Raw genomic sequence first — 17,281 nt, forward strand, 5'->3', positions numbered from 1 at the left:
AATATTGTTCAGTGAATGCATTGTGTGCCGTTCATGAAGTTATAAGGACGTTCATCCTTGTCATACGTGTAGTTGAATGTGTGTCTTATTCAGCACGTTTGTTTAATTCATGTTTTTATTTTTTAAACAAACTAACTTTAAATTGTTTAAAATAACGACATTCAGAGCAATTCCATGTACAAGTTGCATTGCTCAACTGAGGCTTGCTTGTGTAATTATGAATTTATAAGCTTTGACTGATTAATTGGGCCGATATTATTTTTTTTTACTTTCCAAAATCATCTCGCGGGCCGGATTAAACCCCATTGCGGGCCTGATCCGGCCCGCGGGCCTTATGTTTGACACCCCTGCTTTAAAGCCACGTCTTCATGTCAGAAGCTGCATCAAAGCCTTCTGTATGCTCTTGCATAAAAAAAAAAAACGTGTAACACACGACAAAGTATTAAAAAAAAACATTTTTGGGTTTGAATGAGTTAATGCATCACAATGTAAAAGTATTGCTTTGACGCCATCGTGTGGCATCTTGGTGCCAAGGAACTATGTTGAAGTGAGGGGATGAGCGCCATTTAGTCAGCCCTGTATAATATTAAAGTAGTGCTTTGCCGCCATCCTGTAGCATCTCATCGCCATATGTCTGTTCTATACTACCCTCTGGTGGCCAAGGTGGTTCGACCAGAAGGAGCAGCGCAATTTACATTGAATGGAAGCAAAAAAAGTGACAAAAACGTTTTCTTTATCTCTCTCTCTCTTTCTTTCTTTCTTTCTTTCTTTCTTTCTCTCTCTCTCTCTCTCTCTCTAGATAGATAGATAGATAGATAGATAGATAGATGAAACAAGAGTGGCCACGGAACCAAAAACAGTATCTCCTAGCACCACGTTACTACTTTCCTATTTCATTATGTTCAATCTTTGATGTCTAGATGTCGTGCCCCCCCCCCCACCCCGAGCCTTTACGCAAACAGTGAAAATCTGTTTCTTATTGCCTATAGATATCACAAGATGGCGTCAAAGCGCTGCATGAAACTCCTCAATTTGCTTCCATGTAGTTCCTTTGCACCAAAACGGAGCATAAGTTAAAAATGAAAAATGGGAAACTCGTAAATCTGCGAATACCGAATGGCGAATATGCCGGGTGTCGATGAGTTTTGCGAATGATGAATCTCGATTGCGTTGAGCATGTTTTAGCCATCGTAGCGCTGAATGATATTTGCACTCGGGCGCATTAGTTTGAAATACAGCTTCCCCGCCATTGTTGTTTTGGAGCGTCTCGAGGTTGCCGCTAATCGTATTTTAGCTCAGCTGGTCGCCGCTGCACGCCTTTTTTTTTTTTTTTTTTTTTTTTGTGAGTTGTTCTCCATTTTATCCCCATAAATCACACACACACAATCTCACGGGTCCACATATGCTTTTATGCACACTGATGGCTTTCTTGGAGATTCACGGCGTGCAGTAAAAAAAAAAAGTGTTGGGCCTTCTGCCTCAACTCTGGAGTGTTCATTAACTGACACGCACACACACATAGCGAGGCGCCAACAGACATAAAGTGACCCCTGCGAGGAATTCATTCATTTTTATGCCTCCTCCTCACCGCATGACTGTTTATTTGTTTTTCCGAACCATTAGGTCAGCAGCTTTTCGGGACTCAATCCGCTTTTTTTTGTTGTTGCTTTTTTTACTTATTTATTTTTGACCGCGTTGAAAGTGTGTCACGGCCGCTAAAAATGTCTTTTAAAAGATATTAAAAGCAAAGCTGTCTACTGCGTCGTTCTTGGCAGCCAAGGCGTTAGGAAGCGGCTCTTTTAAATCCACCGAGCGTACCGTCGTAATGTGAGTAAGCGTCTGCTGCCTCTTTCACGGCCATGTCGTCATCCGATGAAGAAACTGTTGCGCTACGGACGCTCTTGCCATCGTTAAAAAACTTTATTAACTGTGCAGGGAACAATTTAGCGTTCCCTTGAATGTGTTGACGAGTGATGGTTGTAAATGTGATCCCGTTTGTTTGTATTGTTGTACGTTTGCATTCAGCTCGTGTTGATGTGCTCACCACGTGCCCGCCATCCTACCCACTAGTCAACAAAGACCAAGGGTCAGCAATCTTTCATGTCACAAGAGTCATTTCAGACCAAATAAATAATCAAAAAGCTGCCTGGAGCCGGAAAACCTTCAACATTGTAATGAAGGAAAATGAACGTTCGATATACAAATAGATTTGTTGTTGTCATTTTTCAGAATTCGTTTTTCATACATTTTTAGACTTATCTGCCTGTCTGTCAAATTTCTGATATTTTAGGCAATTTTATGGACATTATGAAGGTAATTTTCCGGATTTCTTCATTTGTTTTTGTTTTGTTTTTGTGGTGATTTTTCATTAGTTATTTATTATTTATTATTTTTATTTATTATATTATTTCGTTAGCGGACGTGCTAACCACTCAAACACCGTGCCGCCCACTTTTTTGGCCATTGTTATGGTAATTTTCAGAAATTCTTGTTTTCTTTTTAGACATTTTACATTTTGAACATCTTCGGGCCTGCTTTTTCTGAATAAAAAATTCAGAAATATATATATATATATATTTTTTTGCAATTGTTTGTGGACATTTTACAGTAATTTTCAGGATTTCTTCATTTGTTTTTGGACATTTCATAGTTACTTTTAAATGTTTTCTTTTCTGCTTTTTAAAGAAAATATTTTCTGACTTTTTGGCAATTTTTTGTATATTGCATAGCAATTTTGGCATTCTTTTCTTTTGTTTTAGGACATTTTATAGCTACTTTTTGATCGTTTTATTTCCTGCTTTTTTTTTTCTTTTTTTTCCCAGTCAATTTTCTGACTTTTTGACAATTCCGAAGACATTTTATGTTAATTTCCTGCCTTTCTTCTTTTATTGTCTGCCTTTTTTATTCAATTCTCTGACATTTGTTGGTAATTTCATAGACATTTTATGGTCACTTTTTGGACATTTTTAGGTAATTTTAACAACTTTTTTTCTTTTCTTTTTCTGACAACTTAAAAATTCGGACTCCGACATTTTTAAAAATTTACTATTTTATTAAATTAAATAATTCATTAAAAAAACATGCAAAAATAAACATGTAAAGAAAATATTTTTTTATTTTATTTATTTATTATTTATTTTTAAGAGATCAACATGGAGTCTCAGGAGAGGGACCAAAGAGCCACAAGTTTCCCAACCTATGTTTTGATCCCAAGCGTATGGCAGCTAGCCAGTCGGCAGCTAGCGCAAGAAGCTAATGTAGCCTTGTACTGCTTTACTCTAATGTTCCACGTTTGTGGGGTTTGTCTGGTTGTTTGAGCAGCTGTCCAACATTTCCCTCCGGCTTCCCCCCCTTCCTCCTCCTCTTCCTCCTCTTGTATATTCATGTCAGCATATTCATAGCTCGCGGTCAAACCATCTGTGAAGTCGTTGCGTGCCAGCAGCTCAAAACATTGCGCCCCGCCGGTACGGGCCACGTGTGACAAATACATTGAGATTGACTCCATCACATAAAAAGCTCAGACTTCCATTTTTTTTTCATCAGATCTCTGATTGGATCTTTTTTGTATGCAAACTCCCACCTGACTTTTACAGACTCGTACAGTGTCGGGTGGGGCAAAAAGGATGTCACGCCGCAGGACGGGATTCCCAGACGGCGGCCTTCTGCCGCGCGATCCATCAGGGCCCCCCCGCCGAGGCGACACGGCCGCACGCCGCCGTGACAAATCAGCCTGTCGCACCGGACGCGCCGCCGCGTGACAACTTGGCATTTGAAGCGCTCGGATGGACTTTGTAGCGTCCACACGCGATTCTTGTGGACAAATGTGTTTGTTCAGTAGCCCCTTTCGACACAGACTGTAAAAGCAAACGTTTTTGCCGCCTCACTTCTCCCTACAAATGGAACGGGCATGAAATGGGCATGGGGTGATAAAGTCGCAGCGAATATTCTACTAGAAGACCCGAATCAAAGGTTGAGGAGAAAAAAATAAAAAAAGCAATGTTTTTAACTTGGATTTAAAAATATTTAAACTCGGGGCTGACTGATTCCATTTGTGTGCAGCATAACTGCTGCATGCAGCCTCACCATGTTTATTTTGAACTCTGGGTTCCAATGAATCTGAAACTGAATCGGTTCCCAAATGTTTGGGGAGTGCGTCAATGATTTTTGCGTAATATCGCTTCATTGTTTATTATTGTTTTTTAAACCACTAAACTAGTGCTGTCACTATCCAATATTTTTAGAATTGATTACTTTATTACTCAATCGACCAATCAGACTCATTATATTTTTCAATAAAGTGTATTTAAAAAGCATAATTATTTGATTACTGTTTAATAACTAGTTATTTCGTACTTCGTATCCGTGTAGTGATTAAAAAAGGGGGAATTGATGTTTTACTCGATTTAGTCGTTGTTTTCCCAAGTAAAAACAGAAGTTTGCAAATGTCTTATTTTGATTAAACACAGAAGATAATCAATCTTCTTTCATGAACGACTACAGAAATCAGCGAATAATTCATGTTGATATGCTGAAATCAGTGCATTTGGACAATTTTACATAAAAAAAAATGGCTCCGAACAATTACTCGATTGTTAAAATAGTGGTTGATTATTTTGATCGTTTACTTGTTGATGAATCGATTAATTTTGACAGCTATACACAAAACAATACCAAATAAACAACAATTGGTTATAAACACTCATCAGAATGAAATGATTTTGTAGGACTGTAAACTTTGATGCAAAATAAAATTGCATCCAATTATTAATCAGTGGATTAAGTAATAATTTCTAAAAAAAAAAAAAAAGTTTTCATCGTGACAGCCCTAAAGGAAACCAGACCAGTATAAATTCATGTTTTACTTTAGAAAACACATACAATAGCTAGCAACAAATAGTAGACTACAGCATGCTATCTCAATCAATCAATCAATCAATCAATCAAATTTATTTATATAGCACCTTTCATACATTCAAATACAACTCAAAGTGCGGAACAATTAAAACATCTATAATACAATAAAAAGAAAAAGCTCCCAATATCCCCAACCCACAGTCACACACGCAAACCACAACATGGTGGGGCACAGAAGAACCCTGTGAGGAAATGCACCCAGGAGGAGTTCATCCACACTGAGTGGGATGATTTTTTTTTTTTTTTCATTAAAACCTGTTGAAATATAAATTACAACTGGCATTCCATCTCCCTTCTAAGCAATTTAACATCTTCTGTTCAACTGGCATTCAAACTCTGACTCCAATCATCATTTAAGCCATTTCCCCGTTTTGCTCGGCCTTTTGCCACTCGCAAGCAAGCGAGCGCGTGACATCATGCTGAAAGTCATGTCGTAAAACGCTCACTGCAAATCAGAGGCTGAGAGGAGCAGAAGCTCCGCGCCGCTCCGCGCCGCTCCGCGCCGGCGATGTCATCTCTTGATCCAGGCTGTTTTGCTTTGCCGGACTGAGGGATTGCGGGTGATTTATAGCACCGCCGAGAGTCGGCAAGTGCAAGAGCAGAACTTATTAGACGAGTTCCAACACTCCCTGTTGCTTTGAAACATCCAATAATGGACCTTTTGGAGGAGATATCTAAAGTGCATGATTTGTTGGAGACTATTTTTAAGTTGGAGTGTGTGCGTGTGTGCATGTGGAGTTTTGGCGTGTCCCCCTGTCAAGAAGAAGCGAGCGTCTTAACAAATGAAGGCCAGCTCGGGGACACTGGGGCCGGGGACCTTTCGCAGGGGGGAGCCGAGCGACAATAAATCTCCCAAATCAATATGACAGGGCCGGGGGTAATCAGCATCAATGATTTGAAAGCGGAATAAGTCCCCAGGGGCGGTGCGAGAATGATAAAATCCTTCGAAGCCGAGGAGTGGGTGGGGGCGGGGGTGTGAACAAAACATCCCGAGGATGAAGGATGGCGAGAGCGAGAGAAAGAAGGCCGAGGATTATTGATGCTTTTCATCCAGAAAGCCTTCCAGCGCTTTGCTCGTGCCTTGACTTGTCTTCTCCTGACTCGCCATCACTCACAATCGCACGTCTCTTGACTTATGGGCGCTCCAGTGGCTTCTTCTCTCTTCATTTCTTTTCAAACAGACTTTTGCTACTCTTTCACTCTTCTCGGCTTCACCATTTTGACTGACTCTTGGCCAAATATGCTGTCGAGTTGGTGCAATTACTGTTTTCGCACTTAATCTATTCAAAGCGCAGCTCGAGGTGACGTAAAAAAAAAAAAAAAAAAATCCGAGGTGGAGAATCGACAGACACAAAAGCTCATTAACAAGGAGTGGCCTTGTGAGAATTTCAGAGGTTTTTGATTTAAAAAGTTACAGAAAACAAACTGGAAAGAGTCTGCTTATTAACACGTTTATCCCAGTTGACTTTTTGTGAGAGAAGCGGGATACACGTGAATATGGCAATATGGTACCCTGAATGAATTTGAATACCTTTGCTTTGATAATTGAAGGTGCAGTGTTACGATTATCAATCAAAACAGACCACTCAGTAATAAGTTTATCAAGGTTGACTTTTGGTGAGAGAAGTAGGGTCCACTTTTTTTTCTACCTACCTACACCCCATCCATCCGTCCGTCCGTCCGTCCGTCCGTCCGTCCGTCCGTCCGCCCGCCCGCCCGCCCGTCCGTCCGTCCGTCCGTCCATCCATCCATCCATCCATCCATCCATCCATCCTACCCACCAACCCACCCACCCTTCACCTTACCCGACTACTTCGGAGTCCCACCAGAGTCGTGAAGTTGTCAGGAGACCAGAGGAAGGATCAAAGGAAAGAAATATGAAACAAAGTGAAATCCAGCACCAACCAGACACCACCTACTACCCACAGAGTTCCGAACCACAATCTTTCACCAACCCCAGAAACATCCAAACTAGGGCTTAATGTCATTGTATTTTCCTCTTGAAAGTAATTCACTTCTTGAAGCTGACTATTGGCAAGAGAAGTGGGATGCACATGAATATTTTTGAGAAGTGATGTATTTAATGCTACGAAATTTCAAGGCAATCATTAAGCTTGGTATACATAATGAATATAAAAAAAACACACTGAACGAACTAAATTGTGCTTATAATAGGAAAGTAGTAATTAGTCTTCTGACGTACGATGAAGTCATGCATCTTGACTAACAGACGAGCTTTGTGTGACGAGAGAGGAAGCTCAGTTGATCAGGGTTGTTTGCAGAAGTATGGTGAATCTTTGAAATCGAATCTGTAAACCGTTGCAGTGCCTCAGGGCTCTGTACTTAGCCCCTTTCAAATTGTGGAAAAACAACTGTAGTTAGTATATTTAAAAAATAATAATAATAAAAAATAAAAAGCCATTCTTGAAGGTTTTATACCGACGTAGTCTACGGAAGACGCTAACCCTGGTTGTTCCAAATGTTTTTGTTTTGCTTGAAGTCTTGTCTCAGCTACAGTATTGCGACAGTGGCCTTTGCCCTGATGGAAGACGATCTCATCACAAGTTTCCCTCTGTGCCTTCACCTGATATCGTTTGTGTCACCTTTTACAACTCTCCAATCTGCAGCCAGGCTGTCCCGGTCGGCCTCCTGTGCCGGATGCGTCCAAATCCCAGATAACGCTCTTAATACTCTCACAGTCTCCGCGGCCTCAACTCTGCAGGCATCCATCTTAAATGTTTTTTTTTTGTCGTCTGGGCCTTTCTCCAGCAGATAAATGTAGCCCGGATCCGGGGATTAGCCTCTTTTCAAAGCGGATGCAAAACTCCCAAACTCAGAGTTGAGACGCTTGGATTTTTTAACGGCAAAGCTATCACAGCTGCGAGATCGTTGAATACACTCGACGACACCTGTTTTGTTGCTCGTCTAGTGTTTACTTCATGAATAGTTTCGTGGCAATGCTAGCCGTGTCAGTCTTAGTTGTAAAAGTACGGGAGAACAGAATTCACTTGAGGGGAAATACAAGTTCTGTTTTTCTGAATAATTTTGGGAGGTCGTTTTTTTTTTTCCCCCCAATATTTTTGTCTGTTTTATGGATTTTTTTTCCCTATTTTTCTGGGGAGTGGGTTGAATAATTTTCATTTCTGTTATTTTGGTGTCATTTTCTGTCCAAAAAACCCCATATATATATATATATATATATATATATATATATATATATATATATATATATATATATATATATATAAAACATTTAAAAAATATCTGAAAAACAGAAAAAAAATCTGAAAAAACAGGAAAAATATAGAGAAAAAATGAAAAAATATTCCGTAAACAAAATAATAATAATTTGAAACCAAACTAAAAAAAAAAAGTAAAATAAATCACACAAATACAAAAAATAATTAAATAAATAAATTTAATTAAATACTAACAAAAACTGGAGACATGCATACTGGTCTTTATATCTGCTTCCTAATTGGGAAAATTCATTAACATGATCAGTGTCTTCATATAAATAAAAGGCATTAATGATTAATAATAACTAAGGCCATGACTAACGAATCTTTTTAGAATTGATTATCCTATCGATTAGCCGGGTAATCGTCCCGATCCCATTTCGAGGCAGAAATTTTTCGCACCAAATTTTTGCGGTTCCAGAGAAAATTTTCCCGAACAATGTTGAAGTTCCCAATGAAGAGCTAAAACTGATTTTTTTCATTTCCTGGGTTAATTCCCATGAGAAGTTTTGCCTTCCTCTTTCTCTTCTGTCAAACTTGCAGATGAGTCCACACTCGTTATCTCCTTTGTCCCCCATTGTTCTCCCCCGTAAACAAACCTTCGGGGACCTTTTGCATGGCCGACGAGTCCGTGCACGCATGCGAAGGGGGAGGAGCCGCATTGACGTGTTACCTTTTTTGCCGAAGCCGCATCTCCATCTGCCGTTAAAGGTCAAGACAGGACTGAATTCACGCCGCGACGTACGTGTGTCAGGAATGGGAATTGTCCCAGGTAGGAGGTGTGCAGGAAGGGTACATTTAATACTTTTTTGTTTTTCTGGTGTCAAAATGAGAGGCGTCGATTTGGGGGAGGTGTTTATTTTTCAACAGTTATTTTTTTTCCAAGTGTGTTTTCTGTTTGGGGGGAAAATAGTGTCTGCAAAAAGATGATTATATTTAATACTTTTTTGTTTTTTTGGTGTCAAAATGGAAGGCGTCGATTTGGGGGAGGTGTTTATTTTTCAAGAGTTATTTATTTTTTCCCAATTGTGTTTTTCGTTTGGGAGAAAATAGTGTCAGCATATGAGATGATTATATTTACTACTTTTTTTGTTTTTCTGGTGTCAAAATGAGAGGCGTCGATTTGGGGAGGTGTTTATTTTTCAACAGTTATTTTTTTTATTTTATTTTTTCGTTTGGGGGAAAATAGTGTCTGCATATGAGATGATTATATTTAATACTTTTTTGGGTTTTTTTGGTGTTAAAATGGGAGGCGTCTATTTGGGGGGAGGTGTTTATTTTTCAACAGTTATTTATTTTATTTTATTTTTTCATTTGGGGGAAAATAGTGTCTGCAAAAATATGATTATATTTAATACTTTTTTGTTTTTTTGGTGTCAAAATGGAAGGCGTCGATTTGGGGGAGGTGTTTATTTTTCAAGAGTTATTTATTTTTTCCCAATTGTGTTTTTCGTTTGGGAGAAAATAGTGTCAGCATATGAGATGATTATATTTACTACTTTTTTTGTTTTTCTGGTGTCAAAATGAGAGGCGTCGATTTGGGGAGGTGTTTATTTTTCAACAGTTATTTTTTTTATTTTATTTTTTCGTTTGGGGGAAAATAGTGTCTGCATATGAGATGATTATATTTAATACTTTTTTGGGTTTTTTTGGTGTTAAAATGGGAGGCGTCTATTTGGGGGGAGGTGTTTATTTTTCAACAGTTATTTATTTTATTTTATTTTTTCATTTGGGGGAAAATAGTGTCTGCAAAAAGATTATTGTATTTAATACTTTTTTGTTTTTTTTGTGTCAAAATGGAAGGCGTCGATTTGGGGGAGGTGTTTATTTTTCAAGAGTTATTTATTTTTTCCCAATTGTGTTTTTCGTTTGGGAGAAAATAGTGTCAGCATATGAGATGATTATATTTACTACTTTTTTTGTTTTTCTGGTGTCAAAATGAGAGGCGTCGATTTGGGGAGGTGTTTATTTTTCAACAGTTATTTTTTTTCCAAGTGTGTTTTTTCGTTTGGGGGGAAAATAGTGTCTGCAAAAAGATGATTATATTTAATACTTTTTTGTTTTTTTTGGTGTTAAAATGGGAGGCGTCTATTTGGGGGAGGTGTTTGTTTTTCAACAGTTATTTATTTTATTTTATTTTTTCGTTTGGTGGAAAATAGTGTCTGCATATGAGATGATTATATTTAATACTTTTTGGGGGGTTTTTGGTGTTAAAATGGGAGGCGTCTATTTGGGGGAGGTGTTTATTTTTCAACAGTTATTTATTTTATTTTATTTTTTCATTTGGGGGAAAATAGTGTCTGCAAAAAGATGATTGTATTTAATACTTTTTTTTTTTTGGTGTTAAAATGGGAGGCGTCTATTTGGGGGAGGTGTTTATTTTTCAACAGTTATTTATTTTATTTTATTTTTTCATTTGGGGGAAAATAGTGTCTGCAAAAAGATGATTGTATTTAATACTTTTTTTTTTTTTGGTGTTAAAATGGGAGGCGTCTATTTGGGGGAGGTGTTTATTTTTCAACAGTTATTTATTTTATTTTATTTTTTCATTTGGGGGAAAATAGTGTCTGCAAAAAGATGATTATATTTAATACTTTTTTGTTTTTTTGGTGTCAAAATGGAAGGCGTCGATTTGGGGGAGGTGTTTATTTTTCAAGAGTTATTTATTTTTTCCCAATTGTGTTTTTCGTTTGGGAGAAAATAGTGTCAGCATATGAGATGATTATATTTACTACTTTTTTTGTTTTTCTGGTGTCAAAATGAGAGGCGTCGATTTGGGGAGGTGTTTATTTTTCAACAGTTATTTTTTTTACAAGTGTGTTTTTTCGTTTGGGGGGAAAATAGTGTCTGCAAAAAGATGACTATATTTAATACTTTTTTGGGTTTTTTGGTGTTAAAATGGGAGGCGTCTATTTGGGGGAGGTGTTTATTTTTCAACAGTTATTTATTTTATTTTATTTTTTCGTTTGGGGGAAAATAGTGTCTGCAAAAAGATGATTATATTTAATACTTTTTTGTTTTTTTGGTGTCAAAATGGAAGGCGTCGATTTGGGGGAACATATGTGGGTGAGATGTATTTGGGCTTTTGCTAACGAATACCTAGCAATGCAGCTCATGAGCCTTGCCACTCACCGAAAAAGAAGCTTGCCATTTATTTTTTTTCACACATGATTTTCTGTCTGTTGGAGGTGTGAAGGCCACCATTCAGATCATGAACGCTTGCACATCTGTTTCTGCACTCCAGATGCGAGTGGCAGGATGTGAAAGTGAGCCGATGAAGGAGAAATGGACTCAAAGAAAGAGAGCTTAACCTTTATGTTTGATTTTTTTTTTCCCAGTCCGCCTCAACTCATCCTCGCCTCCATTAATTTGGAAGCAGGAGTGACACTAATGGCCGCCAGCTCGTGGTCGGTGCCGCCTACCTGCTTAATTAGACGAAGCGGGCCGGCCTGTCATGTCGCTGTGCTCATTCTGCAGTTGTGCACATTAAATGCAAACGTTGGCATCTATGCCTCCCCTCTAATCGTATCAGCTGGCTACCATAGGAGTCTTTTTTGACCCCATGGATTATAATGAAGGAGCTACCATATTCAAAATCCATCGTGTATATTTTGAAATAATGATTGAGTGTGTTCTGGTGTCTTTTGGGGAAAATGTCTTTATTAGGAGGGAGGCCTTTATTTGTGTTGTTTAGAATAATAGCTAATACTGTATTTTCTATCATAGTGGCCCCTAATAAATGTAGTTCAATTAGTTGCCAGGTCGGGGAAAATGAATACCTCCTTTAAATATTGACCTCCATTTTCATTCTTTTCAGAAAATAACGGCAAGTACCTCTATGATGGTCCCAATCTAATAGATGCCTTGCTTCATTTAGTCACAGGCTACACGGAAAATTGCATGCCTCTCTCAATTAAGTTCGTAAAATCTCAGGAAACAATAATGGCTACTCACTATAGTAGTCACAAAATAGGTATTGTAAACAGTAACAGGTAATAAATGTAAAACAAATAAATGCCTCCCTCAAAGACAAACAAAAAATGTTAAGTGTGATTTTTCTCAATTCATAGATGCTGTTCTTCCCACATAAGCATAAAATGTGTTCTGCTCAGCTTATCACATTGGGTAGCAATGCATGCTTTTGTCTGCTTAAGAAAAATGGGTTCCTCCCTCAAATAAACGCCTGCAAAATTAATGCTCGTAGTTGTTGTCTTAGTACATAAATTCTATTGTCAATATTATTGTGGGCCTCTAGAGAGGCCACACTGCAATTAGTCGCTGAAGCGTCGTGACACCCAAGATAAATAAACGCCTCCCTCAAATAGATGACAAAAAAAAACTGACTGTTGTTTAGGTTCATAAACTCAATTGTCAGCATATTAGACACCACACCACAATTCATCGCATGTGTATCGCTTCACCTAAATATAAATGAACACCTCCCTCAAATAGATGCATAAATGAAATACTGTGTTAGGTGATATTTTCTAACAGGTAAAAAACAAAACAAAACAAAACATATGAGTCATGCAAATCACAAATACACCCTGTCCATTACTAATTAGTCGGGAACTACCCAGTGATTTTACGCTCTTCACGCCTCCCCACCGCATAGATTTCATTTTTCTCAGCATGAAAACGGAAGGGCAAGTAAAGTTCAGAAGCAAGAAATCTTGACTCCTCCTCTTCCTTCATGCCGGCACATGCTAATTTGAAGAGCGGTAGCCCCAACATCAGGACTCGGCTCACATATACAGTCTTTTTTTTTATTTCAGCCCGCAGCAGAGTGGCGCCACCCTTCATTAACCTGCCCCGACCTGCTCGTTAATTCACACTCCAGCCCTAATTAGGCAACAGCATACGTGTGTGTGCGTATTTCGCTGTGTGTGTGTGTGTGTGTATTCTTCAAATTTATATGCGGAATAGAAAAGAAAGAATTCATGAACTACGAGCCAAGAGATGGATTTCTATCAGTGGGACAGAGTCTGGGTGTTTTGGGGGTTGCCTGAAGAAAGCAAGAAACGTCAATTAAATTGAAGAGGAGGTCTTTGGGGAGAAAAGTTTGGGAGATCGGGGAAGGTTCAGTCTGAAATTAGTCTTACCTCGCTAGCCAATTAAAGGGCTCATATACACAAACAAGCATTCACACTCGCATTCACGCCAATTTTATTCAAATTTTAATCAATTTTCTTTCTCTTTTCTTTTCTTTTTTTTTAACAGAAGTATTTTACCAAAATTCCCTTTGAAGTGAAAATAAATACCACAGAGGACTAAGAAATTTGAATGATTAAAAAAATGGCAATCAAATAAGGCTTCAAAATGGTGAAAAATGAAGCCGTTGTCTCTGCTCCTCAACACTGTGGGCGTGTCCGTTAAATGCGCTGAAACCACGCCCCACTGAAAAATAGATGCTACTTCATGTAGCAGCTAACTTTCCTTTGCCTGCACATCCTAACATGTTTGAGCTGAGAAAATATATCCACTTAAAGCCTCCGGTTTTTGGAATATACCATGCTAGGTCATCTCGGGAGCTTCCACTGTGAGACATGCTAGTCACCAGCTAGCTTGCAAGCTAACAAGCGTCTGTTGGCTCTTATAGGCCAGCGGATGGGCGGAAGGCTCGTTTGGGAATTTAAATCAATAACGATGAGCTGTTCCGTAAATAGTGGCATCCATGGGAGATGCATTTTCCAGGTGTAAGCATAGCTAGCTAGCTAGCTAGCTAAATGCATGCTGCAGTGGTAAAACCAAGCCCGTTTTAGCCACACCAAAAAAAAAAAAAAAAGTGAAAAGTTTAGCGTCACAATGGAGGACTCTATAGAAGTTACATATATAATCTGCAATATTGCAATTTTTTTTTTTTATTAGCACTAGGAATGTGTAAAAAGCCAAAAGCGAAGAGTGGAGAGTCTCCATCATGGAAACAGTCAATGAATGGAACCAAAAGGCTCTGAAATTTCAACACTTTCTCCTTCTATTTCACCATATTCAAGGGTCCATTTACTCTTTTTTTTTTATTTTATTTTTTTATTTCCCCCACTATTGTCCAGTTGAGTCACTTTGTGCTGTCTCATTTAGTCTTCGTTGCAATGGTCTGATTCTTTCATCATGAAATCTAAATGTATGATATGCATTTGTTATACCTGTCTGTTTTTTTAGGGTATTAAATGTGGAACTGTGTAAAAAGGGCTGCGGCATGACTTTTGTTTTGAAGGCCGGCAAAGTTGCGCCTTCAACTTTTTCTTTTTATAGTCAAATAAAGCAGCATCATCACAACAATGTCACGGCTGGTGACTAATTGCCATTTTTACTTTTCCTAATATTCGAGTGGCGCCTGCAACGTTGCTAATTGGCTAAATCACAGTCGTTTAACACGGAAACAGTCAAGCCCAATGACCACTCGGGGAGTTGAGGCCGCCGGCCAAGCTTCTTTGTGGCTCCTTCTTCTCTTTTTTTTTTTTATTTTATTTTTTTTGGTGCTGATCTGCTCTACTTGTCGCCTCTCTTTTCCAAAGCGATGACGACGGGAGGCGAGCGGCGGCGGACGACGGAGGAGTCGTAATGATCATGTGGCCCCCGAGAGGATGATCAGCTCAGCGGCGGCCCGCCCGGATCGCTCAGCCGCCTCGTCTCAGGTGATTAGGGAAAGCCCGACGGACGCCGAGTCAGCACACTCGCACGCTGAGGTGAGCTTGGCGCTCTCTTTTCTTTTCTTTTCTTTTCTTTTCTTTTCTTTTCTTTTCTTTTCTTTTCTTTTCTTTTCTTTTCTTTTCTTTTCTTTTCTTTTCTTTTCTTTTTCTTGAAGTCGACATTCTACTCTGGAGATATGCAGCTTATTTCTTGCAGTTTGTTAGCACTTGATCAGGATACCAAACATTGGGTATGGCCCCGGAAGTCTTGTTTCCAACAAAGCTGTATGGATCGGTTTGGGCATTTGTAAAATGTACTTTGGGGTACCAACATGTTATGGTAGGGTACTCAAAGATGGAGCTTGTTGTTAGGAGTACCAAAATAACTTCTTTTTTTTTTTTTTCCAGTTATGCACATTGCACAATGGTATGAAAATAACAGATTTTTGCCTCTTTCAAATGCGGATGGTAAAGGAATCAAAAGGTACCAAATACGGGTGTCAAAATTAGTGTGTTAATTTTGAGTTAATTTAAAATTCCTTTCGCGTCACAATTTTTTTTTTTAACGCACGATTAATGACAGCACCTTACTTGGAAAGCCTGTACTGGAGGAATTCCAGTCGCAACGCAGCAGACACGTCAAAATTTATCGGTAATAAATGGAGGAATAATAATGCATATATTTGTGGAGACTGGGGTCAAGTTGTATTTGACAATTTTAAAAATGTGCAGAATTCCACAACTTTCTTTATGATAAAGATTAGATTGCTCTTAACTCATTTGCTCCCAATAACGTGCAAATACGTTTTTTTATGTTTTAAGTGTCCCAAAGACGTATTTATACGTTTTTCGTATTATTATTATTATTTTTTTAACGCTAGAGCATACAGAAGGCTTTGATGCAGCCTCTCAACTCCAAAGAACGGTGGCAGAAATGGTAGTTATTACACAAACGGCCAGCAGGTGGCAGCAGAGCAAAGGAGATCAACCAGGGCCATGTAGAAAAAAAGCTCAATTACTTACAATTTTAAATAGATTTGTGAAAACTGATGAAAGTTAGCTCTCTTCTAATGCTAATTGCAGCAAAACGGAAACAGATAGAAACATACTTTTTTTTCCCCAATAAAAGAAGAGACTTTAATCTTTCTTTTGGTAGTTGCTCCATGCTTTTATAGCAATTGAACACAATTTTCTGTGGGCCTTGCAAAATCAGTCAAAATCCAGTAAAACAGCCGGGAGCGAATGGGATCGCTTCTGTGAAAATGGCTGGGAGTGAATGAGTTAATAGGAGTGTTTCATATCATAACTTCTACGATATTACCGGTGTATTTTTTGGGGTGATAAGAATTTGAAATATCGCGAAATTGATGTGGTGACGTAATCCATAACACATTGCTGCTGCATAAAAACAATGCCGCAACATGTGGCTCTTGATCAGACGCACATGAAAAATAAAAAAGCAGACAGTGGTTGGATAATAGTACAGAAGCGGTCTCATATTTTTTGGGCAAGATAAACAATCCGCGGTGGTTATTTTACCGTGACTGGTAAGTCGCCGCCTAGTTGAGGTGACTTTGTGATGCTAACCAGCCGCTAAGCTAATGTGCTCTCGATGAGAAGGCGTGCGCGTCGCTGTCGCACAGCGCCCTAAAAGTGCACATTTGTGTTATTCATTCTCGCTAGTAATGTCTTCAAGTAATCACTGCATTTTCTCGCATCTGATTGACCAATCAGAGACATTCACGGGAAAATAACACTCGCAGGAGGGTTGCCAGTTACGGCAAAATATCCACTGCCTAAACAATCGCGAGGGAAAAACATTTTTCAACAATGCCTGTGATGTGCAAAGCATGACGCCACAAGCTGGTCATTGGTGATTATTATTCTTATTATTTTGCCTCTACAACACGAGGGCGAAAGCACACAGGAGAAAAATAATGGACTTTCTTGACTCATCCAATTTTCCACTGACTTCTTGTGTTTTCTTTGTATCTGCTAAGTAAATGTGCTTCGAGTGCTTGAAGCAGTTACTGTATGTTACAATTAGACCTTGCAGGGTAAAAACTACCTGGCCTCTATTTTTAATTTCCACTTCATTCCATTACGGTTGCTATATTTTGTATTTTGTTTACATTTCAATTGTGGAAAAAAAGGTGGCTTATATATAATAAAAGTGCTAAGCACCAATCACAAATCTATTGTTCAATAATTATTACCAATATCGTCAAAAATATCACCGCAAATTTCATTGAAATATCGTGATATTATTTTTATTATTAATATTATTTTATTTATTTTTGTTATTTTTTCTTAATATGAAAAGAAAAATGTACCGAGCTGTCACCAGCGTCTTACAAATGCAATTATGCCATCTAGTGGCAGCAAAAATGACCAACACAAATCAATATCACACCCCTTTTTTTTAACAGTCCAGTACAACTTTTTAATTTTAAAATTAACTCAATCTTGTGAATTATTATGAAATTACCGTATCAATGA

General features: G+C 38.4%; 1 protein-coding gene across 3 annotated transcripts in view; it reads left to right on the top strand.

Moving 5' to 3' along the window:
• The window catches only part of sgcd (sarcoglycan, delta (dystrophin-associated glycoprotein)), a 233,126-nt gene that overhangs the window by 100,936 nt on the left and 114,909 nt on the right, over window positions 1-17,281 (top strand). For all 3 annotated transcript variants that reach the window (XM_077505373.1, XM_077505372.1, XM_077505374.1), the window contains one exon: window positions 14,669-14,839. In XM_077505373.1, coding sequence (XP_077361499.1) covers window positions 14,738-14,839 — 102 coding nt within the window. In that variant the 5' untranslated portion in view covers window positions 14,669-14,737. The remainder of the gene's footprint in view (window positions 1-14,668; window positions 14,840-17,281) is intronic.

The sequence above is a fragment of the Festucalex cinctus genome, chromosome 18 (assembly GCF_051991245.1).
Source record: "Festucalex cinctus isolate MCC-2025b chromosome 18, RoL_Fcin_1.0, whole genome shotgun sequence".
In the NCBI taxonomy this organism is placed as follows: Eukaryota; Metazoa; Chordata; class Actinopteri; order Syngnathiformes; family Syngnathidae; genus Festucalex; species Festucalex cinctus.